Raw genomic sequence first — 23,282 nt, 5'->3', positions numbered from 1 at the left:
TTAAAAATGCACTGGAACACATAGAAAATGTGTGAACACATTTGTAGAAGTGCATCCAGATCTGGTCTGCAGGTGGTGTGAACAGTCCCTTACAGTAGTGATGCACCGATACCGGGTATTTGGGAGAGAACTTCCATCATCAGGAAGCCGGGTGGCGAGTCATTACATGTCACCTGGCTTCCATATTGGCCGGGAAGCTGGCTCCATGCTGCCTTGTCACCAAGTGACAGGAGTAGAGGTTTAGGTCACCGGAGGACATTAGTACAGTATATGTCCTCCTGTGACCCTGAAGAGAACTATGGGCAGAAAAGGTTGCCCCATAGTTCTCTTTTAAGGAAACCTGAAGGGAGAAACGTATGTGGCCTGCCACTATGAACATTCCCTTCTGAGAAATATGCTAGTTGCCTGGCTGTCTTTGGTTTCAGTACTTTTGAGTCACTGGCATGGAATAGGCATGCACTGCAGTAAATGAAGCCACAGTGATTGTTGTATTGAAGCATCAGGATCCATATGACAGCCAGACAACTAGCATTTCTTTTAGGACTGTCGCCAGGAAATACCCATTACAGGTGCAATATTTACAAAAACATAATTATACAGATGGCAACAGGAAGAGAACAAAGTACAAAAAGCCCCCCAGAACACTTATCATTTGTTTTACAAAAACAATCATGACATAACAGCAAATCATTCAGAACCAGAAAAGGTAGATTCACTTGGAAACTGTAAAACATCTGTGTGGGGCATCAAAAGTAAGAGGAAAGTGTATAGTTAGCATTCGCTAGAATGGAACCAGCACAAAAGTCTGAATTTGGAGTCTCAGGCCAATGCCAAAATGTGTTGTCAGACAAGCAGATACTAGAGAGACTGTGCCAGTTCAAACAAACAGTGTAAAGAGCTGGTCTGAACAATTGGTTTTGTTTTAGTGTTGGTCACCAAGATAGACCAGGAGGTCCTTTTTTAATCAGTCAGATTATTAATATGATGGGGGGGGGAGTGAGTGGTTGGATGCCCTCCATAAGGCTGGAATGTACTGTATGCAGAGCTGGATTTCCATTACTTCAACCTGTAGGTACAAAACCTTTGAGGTCACAAGCAAAAAAAAAAAAAACACTTCTCTACCAGGATAACCAGGATTCTAGCGAATGTTATGACAGGGTGCAAATATGTTTTTAAAAGGACAGCAGTTCCGAGGATGGTAAAATACGTGTTCTGCCAGTAACTATACAGGGAAAACCGCTTTGTCTCTGCGTACAAAAAAGGCACGAGCCTACTTGGCCTAAGGTCCTAGTTACATTTCTCCGGACTGTAGTGCATTTTATTGCATGTTACCATAATGGATAAAATATGTGAATGGCTCCCAATAAATGGCCCTGAAAATATCAGTAAGTGAATTAAAAGGAGTGCTTTCAAAGATTCTTAGACATTGCTTTTAGGTTTAGCAAGTAGCTGACTCTTCATCCAACTTAAAGAACTATGGCCAAACCTTTTTTGGCATTCATTCTCTTTTGGGTCACAGGAGTACATTTACTAATGCCCTCCTGCGACCCAAAACTCAGCATAGATAGTCCATGGTCCCATCGCACTCCTGACCGCGTATATCCCTTCAAGAATTTGGGTGCTGCGGTAGTCAACGGGTGGCAGCCGTAACAATCGTGAGCTAAAGCAGAGACACCGGCACTCCAAAATTGGAGTGCTGGTGTCTCTGCTTTAGCGCAAAACTCAGCATATCGCAGGCTGTTGCCCACTATATGCTGACCTGCAGCGCTGCAGCCGGGAACAACCCCAACAATATTGCCAGGATCCACCCCACTGCCTGATTGACAGCTGGCTCTGCCTTTCTAGAGAGCCAGAGTCAGCTATGCAAGCCCCCTCCCCTATCTGTCCCTCCAGTCAGTGCTGGAGGGAGGAATCCCTACGGGGAGGGGTGACTGGCAGTCCCTGCTCTTATCCGGTATCAGAAGGTTGTGGAATTTAAAATAAAAAGTGTCTCTCAAAACAGTCTTATTTGGGGGGAGCAGGCAAAAAACCTTGCATAAGTTAATAGAACTCTACAAGACATGTTCTTGTTGTCTGAAAGGCTGAATCAGATTCCATCAAACAGGGTACTTCGAGGATGGCTAATTCCACAGCTTTGGAAATGGTAAATAGTTACATAGTATTTAATGACAATGCACCGATACTAGTATCTGTACCGATACCGAGTACTCTTACTCACCAAAATGCTCCGATACTTATGCCAATACTGGAACTTCCGGTCAGAGGGCCATTTCTTCTGCCCGGCAGTGCCGTGTGGGAGCATGGAGTCGGCTTCCCGGCGAATCAGGTAACCAGGCTATGGGTAATGACTCGTGGCCCGGATTCCTGATTGGCCCGGGAAGTCGGCTCCATGCTACTAGAAGTACCGGTATAAGCGAGTACCAAAATATAAATATCGGTACTCGATACTGAAAAAACAGCATCAGTGCATCCCTAGTATTGGTGGTTGAATAAGAGACAGAGATCCATAGAGTTCAACCTATGCAAGTGTGTGTGTGTGTGTGTGTGTGTGTGTGTGTGTGTGTGTGTGTGTTCCAATCATTAAGAGTACCTGTACGTTATGTTCGCCAATGAAAGGAGCTAAATCGATTCTTGAATTACTCAATACTCTCTGCCGATAGCACTGGTTGTGGAAGAGAGTTCAACAATTTTACCATTCTATCAGAAAAGAATTCCCCTTTCTGGTTAAAGCTTTTTTTCCCACCAACTGCAGGTGAAGGCCTCTTGTCTAGTAAGTATACATAAAACGTTTATTAAGGATATCATTAAACAGTTTGTACAATAAAATCCTATCCCCTCTTAAATTGCCTCATTTCCAGAGTGAACAAGTTTAAATGTTGCAAACTTTCTTTGTAGTTTAGGTCTTTCTGCCCCTTTAGTTTGGATTGCCCTTGTCTGGACTCGCTCCAGCTCAAATACATTCTTTCTGACGACTGATGACCAAAACTGAACCTCACTCGGGGCTCGTTCAAACCATATGCAGTGCGTTCCAGCCCAATTCTGGCCAGAACGCACAGCCTTGCATTGCGGCCCGCTCACTTTTTTGTGGGGCAGGAGGTGGTGTGATGGTCCATTGAAGTGAATGGCACCGTAGTCACTCCCACCAGCCCCACGGGATCGCAAGGCACATTATGCCTGCGGTGCGAACAAAATGCTGCAAGCACAATTTTGTTCGCAACGGACCGGACCGCAGGCATAATGTGCCCTGCGATCCCGTGTGGCCAATTGCATTGCGGCCGGAGGTCGTGGCTACGGTGCCATTCACTTCAATGGACCGCCACACCCCGTCCTGCCCCACAAAAAAAAAAAAAAAGAGCCGGCCGCAATGCGTTCTGGCCAGAATGGGGCCGAAACGTACTACATCTGGTGTGAACGAGGCCTCAAGGTGAAGCCAAACGAGTGTATTTGTAAAGTTACAAAATGAATGCATGATAGTAGTCTGCTATCTTTGTTTGCTGCAGCCTGGCATTGCATAATGTTTATTCTGCAGTCAACCAAGACCCCAAATCCTTTTCCTCCTCCGACTTCCCCAGTGGGGCTCCTCAGAAAATATATAATGTTGGGGGGTTTTGAGTAATTTTCAGGCCTAAAATGTGGAATATAACATGGGTACAAAAAATGAAAAAAAAGGCCTCAGTCATGAAGGGGTTAACAAATAACAGCAGAGTACTATCCAGTAATCTTTCACAGGAACAGAACAGTGAGTGCTGGTGGGGGTTTAGCTGTGGGAAACTTGATGCTAAATTAAGGTCTGTGTGGATCATAATACAAACAGTACACATTACTTTACAATGTCTTATACACTAGGAGACAAATGCATAGTCCCCAATGTGACCGTGACCTCTGTGGAGTAATTTACCTCACACGATATATTAAACACACACAAAAATGTTGTTTGTCTGAACGCACGGATGGAAAGGTGGTTATAGATACAGACAAGTGTAAGGTTTCAAACTCCTTACAATTGTGGCACCCAGTTCTTTCATCCTCACACTGGTTGCTCTTAAATCTCAATCATTATTATTTCAAAAAGTACGGTAACACTAAAAATTCAGCAGCCCTGTCTCTGGTTGTGGTGTACATACACTGCTTGATTTCCACATTTTACATGCGAGTTTAACAATTGAATCTTAATAAACGGTTTCAAGTTCAGTAGCCAAACCTTTTCTAACCCTTCTCCCTAACATAAGGGATAGTCAACACATACAGGGTTATTCACAAAAGGGTGAAGAGTTTGGAGAAGGCCGGAGAAGTGAAAAATTTCGGACAAATATAACTGAACTGGAAAGTGAGCTGAAATGGAGAATTTTTCCTCAGCTATGTTGTCCTAGATTGTTCACTTCTCCTGTCTTCTCCAAACTCTTCACCCTTTTGTGAATAACCCTGACAGTGTTGTGTAGTCCTGCAGGAGAGAAAACTCTGGCAAGGCTGACAACACTACTTCAGATTTCAATGTAGCAGAAGTTGTGTTGCCATCTCAAAAACAGAAGAAAGTAGGTCACTGGATTTTTAGTAGGATCAACAGGTACATTTCTATTTTTGCAGCATTTTTTTTTAAAGTGACAAAAGATGGGAACTTTGTAATAAAATTATGTCACCTCATCAACTGAAGAATCAGTAAATGATCCATGTCCCAACATATCTTATACGTCACGTCTTGTTTCACAGGGTTGACCTTTTGCACATTTAGCTGTGCAAAGGGCAGTTGTTTTTTTTATTGTACTTCTGACTTAATAATTGATTAAAAAGGCCAGCGAGATAAACCACATCAGAGGCATAATGGGAGAGTCAGGTATGGCAATCAATCTCAACTGGCAGAGATTTGAGGATTACAATCAATTCCAATAGGTTACAAAATAATACAATAGACATGAATGCCGACTTTATAAGCGTTTTTTTGATGTATTGGAAGATCTTGCATGATAAAGGAATCCAAAACCAAGCAAAAATGATAGGCTGGTTAAAGTTAATCTTTTATAAACATTTTCATTTCTTTAAAGTGGCACTATATTCCGGAGCGAAAACTTTAAAAAGCATTCACGTATTATAACTATTAAGAACAAGTTATCTTATTTGTGTATCTCTGAGCTGTAGAACCTCAAATCATCTCTGTATTCATGCAGACACTGTCCTTCCTTCTGGAGGGTGGCTACTTTTGTTTCCCATGGTCCCCGTGTGTTATAAAGTAGCCACCGCTCCAAGATCACTCCTGTGAGACTACAATCTCATGTTTAGTTTACTAATTTGTATTGAGACCACAGGAGTGAGCTGGGAGAGGTGGCTACTTTACAACACACACAGGGACCATTGGGAACAAAAGTAGCCACCCTCCAGAAGGAAGGACAGTGTCTGCATGAATACAGAGATGATTTGAGGATCTACAGCCGAGTGATACACAAAATGAGATAAATGTTAAAAAGGAGAACTATGGGGTAAGCGTTTTTTTCCCCATAGTTCTCCTCAGGGTCACGGGAGGACATAAACTAGCATCCTCCCGTGACCCAAAGCTCAGTATACCGCAAGCTACAGCTTGCGGTATACTGAGACCGCCCGCAGCCGGGACGGATCCCGACATTACTGTCTGGATCCACCCAGCTGCGTGAGTGACAGTCGACTCTGACTATCTAGAGGCAGAGCCAGCTGTAACCGGCCTCTCCCCCGTTCGTTCCTCCAGTCAGGGAGGGGGAATCCCTGCAGGGAGCCGTGAGTGACAGTCATGGCACTCTGCCAGCAAAGGATCGAGAAGTGAGCGAGCAACGGTATGTGTTCGCTCACTTTCCGATCTATTGAGCCGACGTGTGACAGTTTCATTTTCACACGTCAGCTCAAACTATGAGGTTGAGTGAAAAGCACTCACTTCATAGTTCTCCTTTAATAGTTAAGGTACTGGAAACACGGTCACTATGTTTAAGGACAGGTGATGAATGACGATGCAAAGTATTCAGTGCCTGTGCAAAGGCCACAGAACACTAATGCTTGGAATTCTCTGCAAGTCAATGGTTGGTTGCAGCTTAAATGTTGCATGAAATAAGAAGTACAAGATAGCTGTATCTGTATCTGGGTTCAAATTCTCTGTATCTGGAGATCAATGCAAACATCCACTCTCAGAGACATCCTAGCCAGTAATTAGTAAGGATATAACACTGGGTAGCAGAGGGTTATTCAGGGGCTGAACTTTTTACTTTTTTTGTTGTCGTTTGCCAGTGTCCCAACCACCTGTAGGGAGCAGTATAGCCCAAATAACAGAATCCCTGTGTCCCTCAATGGACGATAAAGAAAAACAATCTTACATTTTATATGTTTAAGTCAGCAATAACCTAAACAGGAGCTACCAGCACTTATTTCAGAAATGGAAATGTAGTGCAGTACAGCAAATATACCCTCTCAGATTTCTGTAAAATGTGCTAGCAGACAGTCGTATGCTTGTCCTCCAACATCTAAATCAGGGGTCTCAAACCTCTGGCCCGCCAGCTGTGGTGAAACTACAAATCCCATGAGGCATCTCTTCGGCAGTCATGTCTCTGGCTGTGAGAATCTGGCAATGCCTCATGGGATTTGTAGTTCCACCACAGCTGGAGGGCCAGAGGTTTGAGACTCCTGATCTAAATACAGACCTTTAGAACATTACTATGCTGAAAGTGGGTACACACAGTGACTTGTAAAACATTGCTCGGCTGTATTAGCATTAATCATTAACCTCTCTTCTAATCGTAGATTGCTTAATCATTATTGCGTGTCGCACTGTCTCCTCAGGATGTCACAAGAACAGCTAATACAGACAGAAAGTGTGTGTGTGTGGTGTGTGGTGTGTGTGTGTAAATGGGTTGCGTTAAAAGGGCAAGTTCACTTTCCCAAGTTAATTTTGGAAAATGGAAATACCCCCTTCCATTCTGCCCCCTCTCCCCCCACTATACTTACCTTTTGGTACCTAGTCCCTCTCCTCCACCAGTGCGGGTGCACTATCTGTACCCGTACTGCCATGTAGCGCAGCCCTGATATATGGATTTAAAATTTCGCTCGCAAATGGTGAGCACATTAAAATCAGCGTGGGCACCTGACTGTTGACCAATGAGAAGAGTTTCTTGCTGCCACAGTCAGTCTTGCAATGTTTTATAGAATTTTCAGTTCTACAACAGCTGGAGTGCCAAGGTTGCCTACCCCTTCCTTCTACTTTACTTGCATCTAAGAGCACACATCTGAAAAAGTCTATGAGCCAAATCACACAAAAGCAGGAAACTACATTTTTGGGGGCTTTCCATACACTAAAGTACAGCATGCCTCCAGGTGGCCATATTGCATCATTATTTTTTTAAAATTACAGCGGTTTCAAAATGAAATGGAAAAGTAAATTTGAAAAAAATATTAAAGTTACAAAATAATGCTCTATTTTTAACAAAAGTGGAGTTTTCCTTTAAACTGAAAAGATTAAAAATATGATGATCCCTTAATGGCCATCTTGCTATCTCAGCAACTTTTCAGTAAGGCTTTCTGTAGATGGATAGACCTTTCCCAGAGAGGAACTGGTGGCGAGATATCTGCACCTTCTCTAATAAATTGCTGAAACCAAGATTAGCTGTAAATCTTGTCCAATCAATAGCGATAGTAGTAACAAGCTGAAAAGTCCCAATGTGTTATTCTGGAGTAATAAGGTCCTTTCCAAGCTTGTTCAACATACAGATATCATCTAGAGAAGTGGTTCTTAAGCACCAGGCCAAAGCCTGCTATCAAGCCTTTCGTCAGGTCCCATCTTCCGGTCTGCAGGGCTTACAGGGAACTCGCTCTGCAGGTAAATCACTGCCCTGGCGCATACAATAATTGCCAAACTTTGCAAGCCACATGTCAAGAGCATCCTCCTCACGTCACTTACATGTACTCAGCTCCTCTCCGTGAGCAAAAGAATTCAGTCACAATAACTTTATCTTTGAATAGGACAAGGAGGGGATGGATGATGAGATATGGAGCCTGTGCTACAGGGGTAACTCATGGAGTGAACAGCATACTTTTAGGTCAGAGAGCAGCGGTGGGGGAATTTATTAAGGGCTTATATTACTAACTGAACAAACACAGGGGTCATTAGCAATGACTGTTACATATGCAAGATAGGATATTTAACTGCAGCGGCCTGGGGTGAAACTAATTATAGGCAGCTGCCTCAAAAAGGAATCCATCATCAGGCCCAGTACATTCATGCAAAAGTGAATGGTTGGACGCTTTCTGGACTGTAGGTTTTGAACATGGGAGCAGAGAGACAGCAGTTTCTCCCATGGCAGGAAGACCCTGGACAGGGCTGTGTCCAGTGCCAGGCTTGGGTACTCCTAGAAATCAGTGCTAGAACCCTCCCATCGCTTGAGGTTACCTTTTCCCTTCCATATAAAACTTAAAATATGATAATAAAATAACCCCTCACGGGCAGGGCCCTCCTTGCCATCTCGTCTTGAATTGTAATGTCTTCCTTGCATTGTAAAGCGCTGCGCAAACCCTTTTACAAGCGACACTGGCACTGGCTACAGCGGACAGATAAAAGCACAATGCCTTCTAGTCAATGAGCAAATACACAATGCGCACCTACTAAGAGGATTATTCGACAAATAGCTCCCTATACTGTGCATCATCTGTTTGTCTTGGAACACACAATCTTTGAACGTTTTACTAAACAAATGGAAAAACAAAGGTGTTCTTTGAAGACTTGAACGAGCTTCCTGGAGCTACAAACAGAAGAAACAGACCAACGTATTTCAACTAATATCCCCACACTGATAATATCGTTTACAATTCTCTTGGCAGGCTTGCTGCGAGTAGAACAATACGTATTTATCTCTGTAACAGGAAATCCAAGCACTTTATCAGACGAATGAGAAAATCAAAAGTAGCCACAACCTCAACAAGCCTCACTACCTATACTGCAACACTGCAGGCCAAAGCTCAGTGAGGAACAGGACTTAGGGCTCATTCACACCACATCCAGATTACCTCCAGACCGTTTCCGGACCCAAAATGCATCCCAATGTATCCCTATGTCATTTCTGGCCTCTGTTCTCACCAGCTCAGTCCGTTCCAGACCAGACCAGAAAAATACTGGTTTGTCCTATTTTGTCTGGTCTGGAATGCACGAACGCATCAAAAATGTATGGAACACAACCATTATGAACATTTTAAGCTACAAAAAAAAACCTATTTAAAAAAAATCCAAATACGTCAAAATCAAGTCAAAAATGCAATGCACTATGTTCCAGATCTGGTCCAGAAGATGGTGTGAACCCAGCCTTAGCCAGGGTAGAAAACCCTCACTGAATTGTTACTTTTTATACCCTGATAAACCAACATTAGAGGTAGACCTCCCCTTCACTCTCCATAGGTTTAGAAATTGTCTCCATTGCCATTAAAAAAAATTCAAAGTACCTCATGTTTAAGTGCAAAGGAGCCAAGAAGTTTTCTGCGTTGCTGTTATTGAATTGAATACTGCACTTTCTTTTTTATATGCCACCTCTTTGTGTACTGTGGCGTGCATGCTTTACATTATTAAGATGGCGTGAGGAGGTTATTGGGTATTTCAAGACCAAAAAATAAAAAATGATTAGACATTAGTCTCCACCTATGAAAAAACAGAAGAATGCGCCTCCTTTTTGTGTAATCATCATTTATTAGGGCTGCAACGAATGATTATTTTCATAATCTTGTTAGTTGGTCAATTCTTTTTTCGATAAATCGGATAAAAAATAAAATAATAAATAATAAATACCATTCTTAAATTAAAATAAAATGTACAAATGGAGTGTTACAAAGTTTGCTTCAGAATAAAACTGCATGCACACATTTTTTGCAATCGCAGTGCACTTGAATGCATGGCATCGCGGTACCTTTCCTTCCAGTGCGGGCGATCACACTGCGGGTGGGAGGCGCGTTTGGGGTGCCATTGAAATGAATAGCACTGCAACACATCCCGCAGCAGAATTTGTCAGGCCGAAACCGAAAAATTACATGTTTCCCACCTTTTATAAATGTTGAAATTTTTTTTGGGAATAATTGTATTGTAAGCACATGGCGCTGGAATAGCTTCAGCCAGGGAATGACAGCTGCCAGTGGTGAGATCCTGCAGATGGCAGCTGAATGTAAATACAGCAGTGGTGGGCTGGTGCAATAGCCACCCTGCTATTGTCCCATTTCAAATTGCAATAGCCGGCTGGCTATTACACCTGCCTACTGCTTGCTGTGCCCTCCTCCCAGCGTGGAGGAGAGAGCTAGTGGATCCAACCAACTAATCGATCATGAGAATAGATGACAACTATTCTCATGATCGATTAGTTGGTTGCAGCCCTATTATTTATTAAAGACAATTAAAAATGGATAATGGTAGTCACAATCCAGTCCTCCAAAATCTAAACCGCAGAACTCATTTGGACAGCACAGCCAAACAGCATAATAAACAGTAACCGCTAAACTGCATCACTGGCGGGTCGAGTGACGGTGGAAAACAGGGGTAAATCCCCATGATGCATCTCTCTCCAAGAATCATGTCTGTGGCTGTGAGAATCTTGCAATGCCTATTTGTAGTTCCACCACAGCTGGAGTACCGGAGTTTGGCTACCCCTGCTATAAAACATGCAAAAGGACAAATAGACTGGCTGAGGGAGAAAGGTGGATTTTACATCTCAAACGGTTTTCAATGACCTGACACATAATCAGCCAGAGGAGTCATTTTGACCCCAAGCAGAACATAGCAGAACTTGTCACAAGAATGGACTACATTGTACTATACATGGTCATATATTCCTAAACACTCGCTTTGAAGGTTAAACATTTACCTGAGCTAACATTCTCAAGGCAATTACACGCCTTTTAGCAAACGTTTACTATAATTAAACTCTAAATGGAGGTAAGGTTTGCAATTAAGTTTTAAACAAAATGTTCAGCACCAAGTACGTAATTACTTCTCTGTACGTAATTAAAAAACACCATCCAGCACGGACCCGTTCAAGCAGGTTGTTCTTTATTGAAAAGAAAAGCGGAAAAAAAAAAAAAAGCAATTTTATCCTAGACTTCTAGTCCACATAATGTCATGTCTTATAATGGTTTCATGCTTCATTTTGTATGGCAGCATTGTCTGAGTTCCAACCATCATTTCCTAAGAAAATACCGAATGGTGTCTCCTAGGGATGCACCGATACCAGTTTTTCGGTATTGAGTACAAGTACCGATTTAATTTTTCAGTACTCGCTGATACCTGTACTTCCGGTAGCATGGAGACGGCTTCCCAGGAAATCAGGAAGCCGGGCAGCATGTCATTACCCGCTGCCCAGCTTCTTGATTTCCCGGGAAGCCGTCTCCATGCTGATTGACAAGGAAGCCGGCTTCCCGGCCAATCAAGAAGCCAAGAGGTGGGTTATTACCCGCGGTTCGGCTTTCTGATTGGCCAGGAAGCCGGCTCCATGTTCCCTCGCGGCACTGCCGGTCAGAGGAGTAACTGAAAATATGGCTGCACCGCCTTTTCAGAAGAGAGGCCTTTAGGAGGTTTCCTAGATGTGGGAGGTCTGCAGGGCATCTGAAAACTCTACTTCCTGTATGATGACATACAAGCACAAATCTCGAATCGCTGGGGTGACTTTCCAGGACCTGAGGGTTTGTGCCGACAGGACCAGCAGCTGGTAAATTCATCAGAGACGGCCTACCTGCCCAGGACACCGAGATGTACATAGATATAGGCCACTAGAAAGGGCTGTGCATTTTTCAATTTCATAGTCCCCAATCCTCCCAACAGGAGGCAACTATACCCACATGCTGAAGTGCCCAGGGTCATCCAATGAATGCTGGAAGAAAAGGTGCTGTATTTGGAAAGGGAGAAATCACATTTGGGTCTACTGGGGAAAGCAGGGTTATATACAGTTGTGTGAAAAAGTGTTAGCCCCCTTCCTGTTTTTCCATTGTTTTGCACGTTTGTCACACTAATGTTTCAGATCACCAAACAAAGTTTAAAAATTGTCGGGATCCATTTCAGCTGCGGCGTCTCAGTATACCGCGAGCTGTAGCTCGCGGTATACTGAGCTTTGGGCAACGGGAGGATGCTAGTTTTTGTCCTCCCGTTGCCCTTCTGAGAACTATGGGGAAAAGCCCTAACCCCATAGTTCTCCTTTAAATATTAGTCAAAGATAACACAACATGAGGTTTTTAAAAAAAAGGAAGGTTTTTATTATTAAGGGAAAACAAAATCCAAACCCACATGGCCCTGTGTGAAAAAGGGTTTGCCCCCTAAACCAAATAACTGGTTAGGCCACCCTTAGCAGCAAGACCTGCAATCAAGCGTTTGCGATAACTTGCAGTGAGTCTGTTACAGCGCTGTGCAGAAATTTTGGTCCACTCATCTTTGCAGAATTGTTGTAATTCAGCCATATTGGAAGGTTTTCGAGCATGAACCGCCTTTTTAAAGGTCATGCCACAGCATCTCAGTGGGATTAATGTCAGGACTTTGACTAGGCCACTCCAAAGTCTTCATTTTGTTTTTCTTCAGCCATTCAGAGGTGGACTTGCTGGTGTGTTTTGGATCATTGTCCTGCTGCATAACCCAAGCTCGCTTCAGCTTGAGGTCACAAACAGATGGCCGCACATTACCCTCCAGGATTTTTTGGTAGACAGCAGAATTCATGGTTCCATTTATCACAGCAAGTCTTCCAGGTCCTGAAGCAGCAAAACAGCCCCTGACCATCACCACCATATTTTACTGTTTGGTATGATGCTCTTTTTCTGAAATGCGGTGTTACTCTACGCCAGATGTAATGGGACACACACCTTCCAAAAAGTTCAACTTTTGTCTCGTCAGTACACAGAGTATTTTCCCAAAAGTCTTGGGGATCATCAAGATTTTTTCTGGCATAACGGAGACAAGCTTTTAGGTTCTTTTTGCTCAGCAGCGGTTTTCGTCTTGGAACTCTGCCATGCAGGTATTTGCCCAGTCTCTTTCTTATGGTGGAGTCATGAACACTGACCTGAACTGAGGCAAGTGAGGCCTGCAGTTCTTTGGATGTCATTGTGTGGTCTTTTGTGACCTCTTGGATGAGTCATCGCTGCGCTCTTGCGGTAAATTTTGGTTGGCCGCCCAATCATGGGAAGGTTCACCACTGTTCCATGTTTTCGCCATTTGTGGATAATGGCTCTCACTGTGGTTCGCTGGAGTCCCAAAGCTTTAGAAATGGCTTTATAACCTTTTCCAGACTGATAGATCTCAATTACTTTCTTTCTCATTTGTTCCTGGATTTCTTTGGATCTCGGCATGATGTGTAGCTTTTGAGGATCTTTTGGTTTACTTCACTTTGTCAGTCAAGTCTTATTTAAGTGATTTCTTGATTGCGAACAGGTATGGCTAGAGAAATTGAACTCAAGCGTGTTAAGCTAGTTAAGTTATGTTTTAACACTTTTTCAAACAGGGCCATGTGGGTTTGGATTTTGTTTTCCCTTAATAAAAACGGCATGTTGTGTTTACTTGTGTTATCTTTGACTAATATTTCAATTTGTTTGATGATCTGAAACATTAAAGTGTGACAAATGTGCAAAACAATGAACAATGGGGGCCAACACTTTTTCACACAACTGTATGAAAATGTATAGAAGATAAAAAAAAGGTATTGAACTATTTAAAACACAATGAACCACACTCACATTCTATTCATTAAACCCGGTCTTTCAGGATCTTAGAAATTGCCCCAGCTAGTTTACACCAAACATTGTTTAGAACAAGTAGTACACATATAAACAGTAGGTGAGAGAGTTTTACTTATGTAATGTAACCTCACAAACATTTTTCATTGAAGGTTAAACTCCACATAAAACTTCAGCTTGCTATTCTGGTGGAAAACCAGACTAAAGCAGTTTATATTATAGAATGCTATTTCTCAAGTGCCGTGATATTGTTTGCTTAGAACCTCTGAAATCTGCCAAGTAACAGGCACGTCACATTTTTTAATTATAAACCAAATGGAATATAATGTATATATTTATATTACGGAAGGTTTAATATAAGGATGCACGGATACCAAAAATCCGTGGTCAGGAAGCAAGACTGCCTTGCAGTGTCACTAGAGAGCATGAAGCCGATTTTTTTAGCCAATCAGGAAGTTGGGAGGCAGGTCATGATTTGCCACCCAGCTTTCTGTTGGTCAAGAAGCCAGGCTTCCTAGCAAAAAGTTAAAGCCGGCTTCTTAGCCAATCAGAAGTTGAGAGGCGGGTCATGACCCACTGCCCAATTTTCTGATTGGCCGGGAAGCCGGCTCCATGCTCCCTCGTGGCACTGCCAGTCAGAAGGAGTACTCTGTATCGGTGCATTACTAGTTTAATAAATTGTTGTAGAATGAATGGCATGCTGAAAGATGAAGAGCATGGTACAAGGAAGAGTGGGTCACATGACCATCCTTGGTCTCTTTCACCCTGCTCTGCACTCTTGTGGGAGGAGCCAGCATGTCATTGCAATAATGCCCACTGCAACAGTGATTGACATTTTGCAGACATTATGACAGGCGCAGCCTTGCCTAAATGTGAACAGTACAAGACATAAACAACATCTTGTTGGCTAACGTGTGTTTGTAAGCCAGATCACACTGCCCAAGCACAAGTCACTCCTTACTGCTGCTGTACAAGTGAATGACACACCATGCATTAGGTTCAGTTCACAAAGCTAACATACTAGAAGATAGATACATAGCTACAGAAAAAAAAGTAAGATCCGGAAAATACAGCCACATGACTTGTGTTAAAGTTTTATGAATTGAGTCTATTATCACCTAATACAATAAAGTACACAGCAAGTCAGTTGTCATGAATAAGAAACAACACTGCGTTTACACATAGTGAGCAATACAACAACCTACAGTACAAGGTCAGTTGCAGAGTAGTTACTGAGTGCCGGGATTCAGTGTACACAGGGAGCAGTAGAAAGCGGCTCTCTGCATAACCCTTTCCCCTCCAGATGAAACAAGATGCTGCTTCATATCTTTGGATGACACTGCACAGACACTAAATCAGAGATACATATACATTCCAGAGTCCCATGTGCACAGGGAGGGACAGGGCTCTGCAGATAACGACCTAATCCAGATAAAACGTGCCCTTTGGAAGTTGTGTGCACCACACAGAATACATCAGTTATGACTGGCAACCCCTGCAGCCCAGGTAGCATGTCTATGGACAGTCAGTGGTACTTGTGGAAGACTTGACTTCACACAGACAGGAAGTATGCCTGCTATAATGCCCTTCTATAAAAATTCAGGAGGAACATGGTGGGGATAGGAGGAGAGTGGAGAAAATTAAAGAACAGCACAGCTTTCCACCAAACACCAGAAGCAGATAAAACAGAAAAAAGGGGGGGAGACTGGAGTTCGAATTATTGTCTTTGGTGCCCCTAGAACCCAATTTCTCCAATTTCACATACTAACGTTCCCTAGAAACATGACTTGGGGGAAATTGGCTGCAATGGGTGAGAGTGGTCACACACAGCACACTATCTGCAAGTTATGCTTCTGAATGTTTATTTCATCATCTACAGCACCTACAATACAATATTAGATAGAATGCTGAAACAGTCACACATGTCCCTGCTTCTGAAGAAGTTTAGAACTCATACAATAGGAGAAATACATCTAGCACCTGGAGGAAACCCATACAAAACAAAAGATAGGACATATAAACTATGCATACAATGTCTTTGGTGTAAATCAAACCTGGGACCCAAGCACCGGAAGACAAGGCTGCCAATTTCACTACATCAGGGGTAGGCAAACGTCAGCCCTCCAGCTGTGGTGAAACTACCAATCCCATCATGCATTTACCTGGGCTAGTGGTCAAGCCTGTGGCTGGCAGGGTCTTGCAATTCCTTATGGGATTTGTAGTTTCACCAGAGCTGGAGGGCTAAAGTTGGCCTACCCCTGCTCTACATCAGTGGTTCTCAACCTGTGGGTCGCGACCCCGTCGAGGGGCCGAATGACGATATGCCAGGGGTCGCCTAAAGACATCAACTCTCCCGGACGCTGCGGGAGTCTTCCAGCTGCCCGGGAGATAAACATTTTCCCCCGGAAAGGTTTACTCTGCTCGATCGGCCGCCATCAGTCAGGAAAAAAACAACAGCATAGGAATGCATAGCTAGATTCCTATTGGCTATTTCAATTTGCAATATCCAATAGCTAGTGCACCCGCCCACTGCTGCTGTCAATCAGCAGTGGGGGACCTGAAGTTCTCCATCAGGTCCTCTTCTATTGATTGACAGCAGAAGAGGGCAGGTGCAATAGCCAGCTTGCTATTGGATATTGCAAATTGAAATAGTCAATAGGAATCTAGCTATGCATTCCTATGCTGGGTTTTTTTTTGGTTTTTTTTTACTTTTGACTGACGGCAGCGGGCGACTCCGATGTCAGAAAAAAAAAAAAAAACAGAACAGGGAAAGGTTTACTCTGCTCGAATCGAGCAGAATAAACCTTTCCGGGAGAAAGGGTTTCTCTCCCGGGCGGCCGAGTGCCACTATCCAATAGCTAACGGTAGCAAAATGACAGCGATGAAGGAGCAACGAAAATAGTTATACTGTTAGGGGGTTGCCACAACTTGGGCAATTTGATCAAAGGGTCGCGGCACTAGAATGGTTGAGAACCGCTGCTCTACATGTTTCTTAAACCCACGAAGCAGTCTCTGTATCTGAACAATTCTTTTCCCATTCACTTTCCAACGTGGTGAAAACAAGAGCTTTCTCTAAGGAGAAAAGAAAGCAAGAGCATTTTAACTAGCCCACACTGGTGGTCAGGAGGAAGGGAATTGCAGGAGGTCCCAATACTTACCAGACACTTTGAAAGACAAGCTGACTTATGCCATGTACAATCACCCACAGGTTGATCTGCTTTTCTACATGATCAGTTGTGAAGCGTCATGTACCTTGGACAGAGATGCTCTAAGGATACATACAGAAAGAGCACTCTGATAGGCTGGAAGCTGACAAATTGGTGACATTGATAGGGAGGCGATTGAGGCCCGTATATTATTTACATTATGGAGCACTCACCTTAAGGTCCCGTTTTCTCCCTTATCGAGGCTTGTGAACCGGCTGTACAAACGGGTTATTTGGCTGTGAGAGACTAGAGAGAACAAGAAATACACACATTAGAACGTTACCTAAAGTAGAAAACTACTAAAAAGTATAAAGCTGAAGCTACAGGACCATACTAAAAAGAAAAACAAATCTCCAATATAAATGGCTATGGATAGCGGTGAAATGTAATCCGCGTCAAGACTAGTTAAAGCTCAAGTTTAATCTGCTTATATTTTGCCTATGCTGATCTGTGCTTCTCTATGCAATGCAAGTAGATCATAGCTGGTGAGAAGGGTTTATATTTTGCCTCCACTGACCTGTGCTTCTCTATGCAATGCAAGTAGATCATAGCTGTTGAGATGGGTTATATTTTGCCTACGCTGATCTGTGCTTCTCTATGCAATGCAAGTAGATCATAGCTGGTGAGATGGGTTATATTATGTCTACGCTGATCCGTGCTTCTCTATGCAATGCAAGTAGATCATAGCTGGTGAGATGGGTTTATATTTTGCCTCCACTGACCTGTGCTTCTCTATGCAATGCAAGTAGATCATAGCTGGTGAGATGGGTTTATATTTTGCCTACGCTGATCTGTACTTCTCTATGCAATGCAAGTAGATAATAGCTGGTGAGATGGGTTTATATTTTGCCTCCACTGACCCGTGCTTCTCTATGCAATGCAAGTAGATCATAGCTGGTGAGAAGGGTTTATATTTTGCCTACGCTGATCTGTACTTCTCTATGCAATGCAAGTAGATCATAGCTGGTGAGAAGGGTTTGAAAAGGTGCTGTGCATAGCTTTCGGGAAAACATGATAGCACCCTGCCTCAGTACTGCTCTCAGGAGCCCTCAGCCCTGATACAATTAGTAGGCTGGCTCTTGGGAGGAGTTATGTAAATAGGAAAATGCCTCGATGGGTGGGTGTCAGTCTGGAGGGTGTTTCTAGGTTGGGCTGCATTTTTATTCAGGCTGCCTTAAGCAAAGCCCACGTTTTCCGAGAATGAGTGGAATTCTAAACATGGAATGTGGTTTTCGCTCCTGAAATTCTATTCATTCCAAAATAGAGTATTAAAATCAAAAGGGAAATATTGAACGACAGTCGTCGGGTCTCTGAGCATGACGGAACGTTCCGATAGAAAAGTCAACCATTGTATGGCCAGCTCGCTGGCCCGTTAACCTAGCACCGTGGAGTGGTGTTAAACGCAGCGCACAGCCGCCAAGAGGTATGTTGGGGTGCCGTTACAATGACAGGCAACGCAGCTCACCTATCACACGGTACCACGTTAGGTGCACTGTACCATGAACACACGGTATCATGCGTTTAACTACCTCTCTGCCAAGGTGGTTTTTGCACACGCGTTATAATTCACATTTTAGGCCTGAAAAATCACTTAAAGGAGAACTATGGGGTCAGTGTTTTTTACCCCCCCCCGAGAGTTACACATTTCCAGCACAGACCTGGAGAATAAGACAGCAGCAGCTGCAAGTTATTATGTCGCAAGAGACAGATTATTATATACACATTTATTTTTAACTCTTTATTAAACCCAAAATGTTAGTTACAATTGCACTTCAGTTCATGTTAGCGCACAAAGCCACTATAATCCAGAATTTGTTTGTAAAATATGAAAGTGAAGGTTGTACCGCGTAAATAAATACCCAAATAAAAACCGCACGCGCCCGGGAAATGGTGACAAAATATGGTTCCCCAAAGTGTCCACAGGTGACGCTTTAATATCCTGTACAGTCATCCAGGAATATTGGCCCTAGAATGATTGCTCTCTCTGGCACACGTGATGATACCCAACATGTGTGGGTCCGGGTGCCCACAGTTGGATGCCCACGGATGTGCAGGTTCAGGTGTGTGTAACCGCGTATAACTGCATGTAGCCGTATCCTACTATAGGGAAGTCGAGGCTGCTGTGCTCAATTAAAATGGGTAATTTGTTGTGTTTTGGGGCATTTAATTAAATTTGTCACTAAATTTTGGGGTTTAATAAGGAGTTGCGCTAATATTGCGCAACATAAAAATTTTCAACTACCACCATTTTATTCTATAGGGTCTTGGCATTCAGAAAATATATAATGTTGGGGGGGTTTTACGTCATTTTCAGGCCTAAAATGTGGAATATAACATGGGTGCAAAAAATGAAAAAAGGGCCTCAGTCATGAAGGGGTTAAATAATCAGAAACCAATACAGGAGACAAAGAGAACCTGTCACAATAAGGATCTGTAACAGATGCCCAAATCCAGAAATGAACATAGAAAAAAAATATTATAAAGCAATATAAAACACGACTCGTTACATGTACAAAGAAAGACAAGTTAATGAGCTGTGTTATTCCACACCGAGACATGGGAAGAACTCTGGGCAGAACAAACATTAATCCTTGGGGCTATCCCTACATGTAAGGGTTAACTGCTCCTTTCAGTCTTAAAAAAAAGAAGAGAAGAGGGGAAAGAAGAAGAGGTTATACTCACCCAAACCACTGAGCTGGCTGCCTGCTTCTCCGGTCTCTGAAGCCTCTCCTCCTACACTGCAGCACTGGAATGTTCCTTGGCATCCCCACATCTATACACAGTATAAAGAATGTGATAGTTTACGGGACCTCAGACCGCTGCAGAGGAGGGGGGAAGAGAGGCTGGAAGGACCGGTCTTAGAGCAAGCCAGCTCTGAGGATCAGGGGAGTAGAACTTTATCTTTTCTTTAAAAAGGGCAGTTAACCCCTTGAGGGTAGAGCCACCTGCAAGGGTTCGTACAAGTTTTGTCTGGAGTTGTTCTTTAATGGCTGTGGTCAGGGCAGATGACAATAATGGGAATATAAAAAAAACACACACACACACACACACACAACACACACCATGTACAGATACAAAACACACACACACCATGTACAGATACAAAACACACACACATGACACACACCATGTACAGATACAAAACACACACACATGACACACACCATGTACAGATACAAAACACACACACATGACACACACCATGTACAGATACAAAACACACACACATGACACACACCATGTACAGATACAAAACACACACACACATGACACACACCATGTACAGATACAAAACACACACACATATATGACACACACCATGTACAGATACAAAACACACACACATGACACACACCATGTACAGATAAAAAACAAAAACACACACACATGACACACACCATGTACAGATACAAAACACACACATATGACACACACCATGTATAGATACAAAACACACACACATGACACACACCATGTATAGATACAAAACACACACACATGACACACACCATGTATAGATACAAAACACACGACACACCATGTACAGATATAAACACACACATGACATATTACATAATCCGGAGTCCGGAAGGCTGACTGTCTGTCATATACCCCTGCACTGTGGTGTACACATCATCTCAGGCCTGTAGAGGGTTCCACAAGCTTCACTCTGCTCCTCCCCCGCCACTTACATCCAGTCTCCTTCTTGATCTCTTCTAACTCCTCGTCCCTCAGCAGTGTGGAAGATCTGGAACCCATCGCGATCCCCCGGCACTTCCTGACCACAAATCTGTCTTCTCTACAACACTGACAAGCTGAACCTGTATTATTTAGCCAGAGGGCGTGTCTAGTGACGCGATTGGTCAAGCACGCCCACAACACGCCCAGTGGCCTCTAATCGGCTTCGGTTATTTGTGATAACCCCGCCCGCACTGCAGGCCACGCCTATAGCACCCATCGCCTTTTAAAGGGGACTCCGCCTGCACGTTCTACGCATGTATATGTCTTGTTTTTTTTTTTTTACACAGCTTTATTTAAAACATAACTTCTGGATCGATTGTGATCTGGTTGGTGACAACGTTAAAGGGACACAGCTTGAAATTAAAGGCTACTTTAAAAATAGTACTAAATCCTCAGTTTTTCTTCTTCAGATACATTCCGCTTGCCCTAATCATTTTTTCCTAGAATGCCCCTAAAAACTTACATTTACTTCATGTGAATGGTGCAGCCTTCAGTGTCCTCTGTGCAGCTTCCAGGAACTTCCTGTTGGCGAGTGTGCAATGTGATGCCCTCCTCAGGGCTACATTCCTTTCATCATCACGCATGTGCACTGGGACCATCGTCACCTCATTGCTATTCCTCTAGGCTGCCTGTAGATGTACAGCCAAGGCAGCAGCGGCAGGCATACTGGGCGTGCACACACAAGGGTGACTCCGAGGGGTGACAGAACAGAAACAGAAATCAAGGCCAGAGATGGGGGATGATGGTGAAACGAGGAGACGGAAATTAAGAAGCTTCATAAAAAAAGAGCACACAATATAAGTCTTGTCTTCAGCATCTCAATTAGCAAAAAATCAAATAGGGTTTAATATTATTTTAATACCATGTTCCATGTTACACACATATTTAGTGTATAGGATGGTGCCATTCCGTACTCCCACCACTGACCTAAATCTGCCCACAGGCTTCTGTAAAGTTTTTAGATTAGCGCGCCGGCCCTCACAGCTTCATCCTTCAGTGACAGATCCATTCATATGATATGTGAATGAAAAACCTACAAGTCCTGTCAGCCACCATGGCAGAGGAACTCGTAGTGCTCAATGAAGTAGCAAGGCAGTTGCAGATGTCACCACACTTGTAGTCCATTAAATACTTCTTCCACCTCCACAGACATCTCAACTCTTCCAGATGTTCCGGGAGTCTCCCACTATAAGATAGCGGCTGCCTGACACCCGGGAGGGAAACATTTTCTCCCGGAAAGGTTTACTCTGCTTATCTAGCAGAGTAAACCTTTCCCTGTTGGTTGTTTGTTTGTTTTTTTTACATCGGGGCCCCCGGCACTTAAAAATAAATAAATCAAAAAACGGCATAGGAATGCATATCTAGATTGCTATTGGCTATTTCAATTTGCAATAGGAGACTAGCTATTGCAGACGCTCACTGCTGCTGTCAATCAATAGAGGTGGACCTCATCAGGTCCTCCTCTGCTGACTGACAGCAGCAGAGGGCAGGTGCAATTTCCACCTTGCTATTGGCTATTGCAAATAGAAATAGCCACTAGCAATCTAGCTATTCATTCCTATGCTGTTTTTTTTTCCTTTTTATTCTGACGGCAGAAAACAGCAGAAAGCAAGGGAAGCATTAGCTTCTTTGCTGTCTGCCATTATTTTCGGAGAGGTGGGGTTTGACAGAGGGCACCTCCCTGAAATGAGAAGGGCACCTCCCTGAAATGAGAAGGGCACCTCCCTGAAATTACTTATTTCAGGTTGGGATCCCTGCCTCCATCACCACAGGCCTCAACCTGAAAGGAATAGTCCGCAGGAGCTTGGGCATTGCACCTGGTTGCGGGTTTAATGCTTTAAGGGTTTAACTACCATCTACAGGAGAAGAAAAAATAAACAATAAGGTGATCAGCGCCAGTAAGTGTAATGTGGAAATAAGAGCTACCAAGCACTAAGGATATAACTAAATATCTGGACAATGTGAAAAACAATATTGTGCCGAGCTAATAATCATACATATGTAATACATTGAAACATATAAATGAGTCACATATATGAGCCTTCAAACAAATGAGGCATAGAAAATATAATCAGAAGAAGTGACATCAGAAGCTCTGCCCTACGTACGTTACATCAGAAGCTCTGCCCTACCTACGTTACGTCAACGTACGTAGGGCAGAGCTTCTGATGTCACTGCACTGAGCTGAGCCGGACGAACAGGTTTTTTTATCGCTTTGCTGCCATTTGCCCTGCTGGTCTGATCCAGCAATACCCAATGCCTGTACTGTTTACACCATTGTGAGTACGCATTTTTTATTTAATAAATTGCATTTTATTGGACGTTACGCACTATGTCCTTGTCCTTTTTCTCTTTCCACCTGGATTTATGCTGGTACCTGTGATCTGAGGAGACCTTATCGCCTTTTCTGTGCATGGGCTTCCCTCCCCCATTAAGAAGGGAAAAAGCGCATTTGACCTAGCTCTGTGGGTCTACCTCCCCAGGTGAGCACTCACTTGATGTCATCACTCACTGGGTGGAGGTGAAGGTCTGCCTGCATTGTTTGATTATCCTTACCTGAGAGTTATATGCAGATTGGCTGCAAATCATCTGAGAATTTTTTTTTGCACAATCACCATTGTTTGCTTTTGTTTTTTCCTTGGGACTTTT

The 23,282-nt window shown here is 43.3% G+C and overlaps 1 protein-coding gene across 1 annotated transcript in view; it reads right to left on the bottom strand.

Annotated features, from left to right (window-relative positions):
• CHP1 (calcineurin like EF-hand protein 1) overlaps positions 1-20,743 on the bottom strand; it is a 31,042-nt gene extending 10,299 nt beyond the window's left edge. The window contains exons 1-2 of the mRNA XM_018566041.1: positions 20,585-20,743; positions 17,066-17,138 (exon numbers count right to left, since the gene is read on the bottom strand). Coding sequence (XP_018421543.1) covers positions 17,066-17,138; positions 20,585-20,651 — 140 coding nt within the window. The 5' untranslated portion in view covers positions 20,652-20,743. The remainder of the gene's footprint in view (positions 1-17,065; positions 17,139-20,584) is intronic.
• Positions 20,744-23,282: the final 2,539 nt, after the last annotated feature.

The sequence above is a fragment of the Nanorana parkeri genome, unplaced genomic scaffold (genome assembly GCF_000935625.1).
Source record: "Nanorana parkeri isolate BGI_ZX_2015 unplaced genomic scaffold, ASM93562v1 scaffold910, whole genome shotgun sequence".
Classification (NCBI taxonomy): domain Eukaryota; kingdom Metazoa; phylum Chordata; class Amphibia; order Anura; family Dicroglossidae; genus Nanorana; species Nanorana parkeri.
Note: the sequence above shows the minus strand (reverse complement) of the source record. Positions and strands in the feature narration are given on the sequence as shown.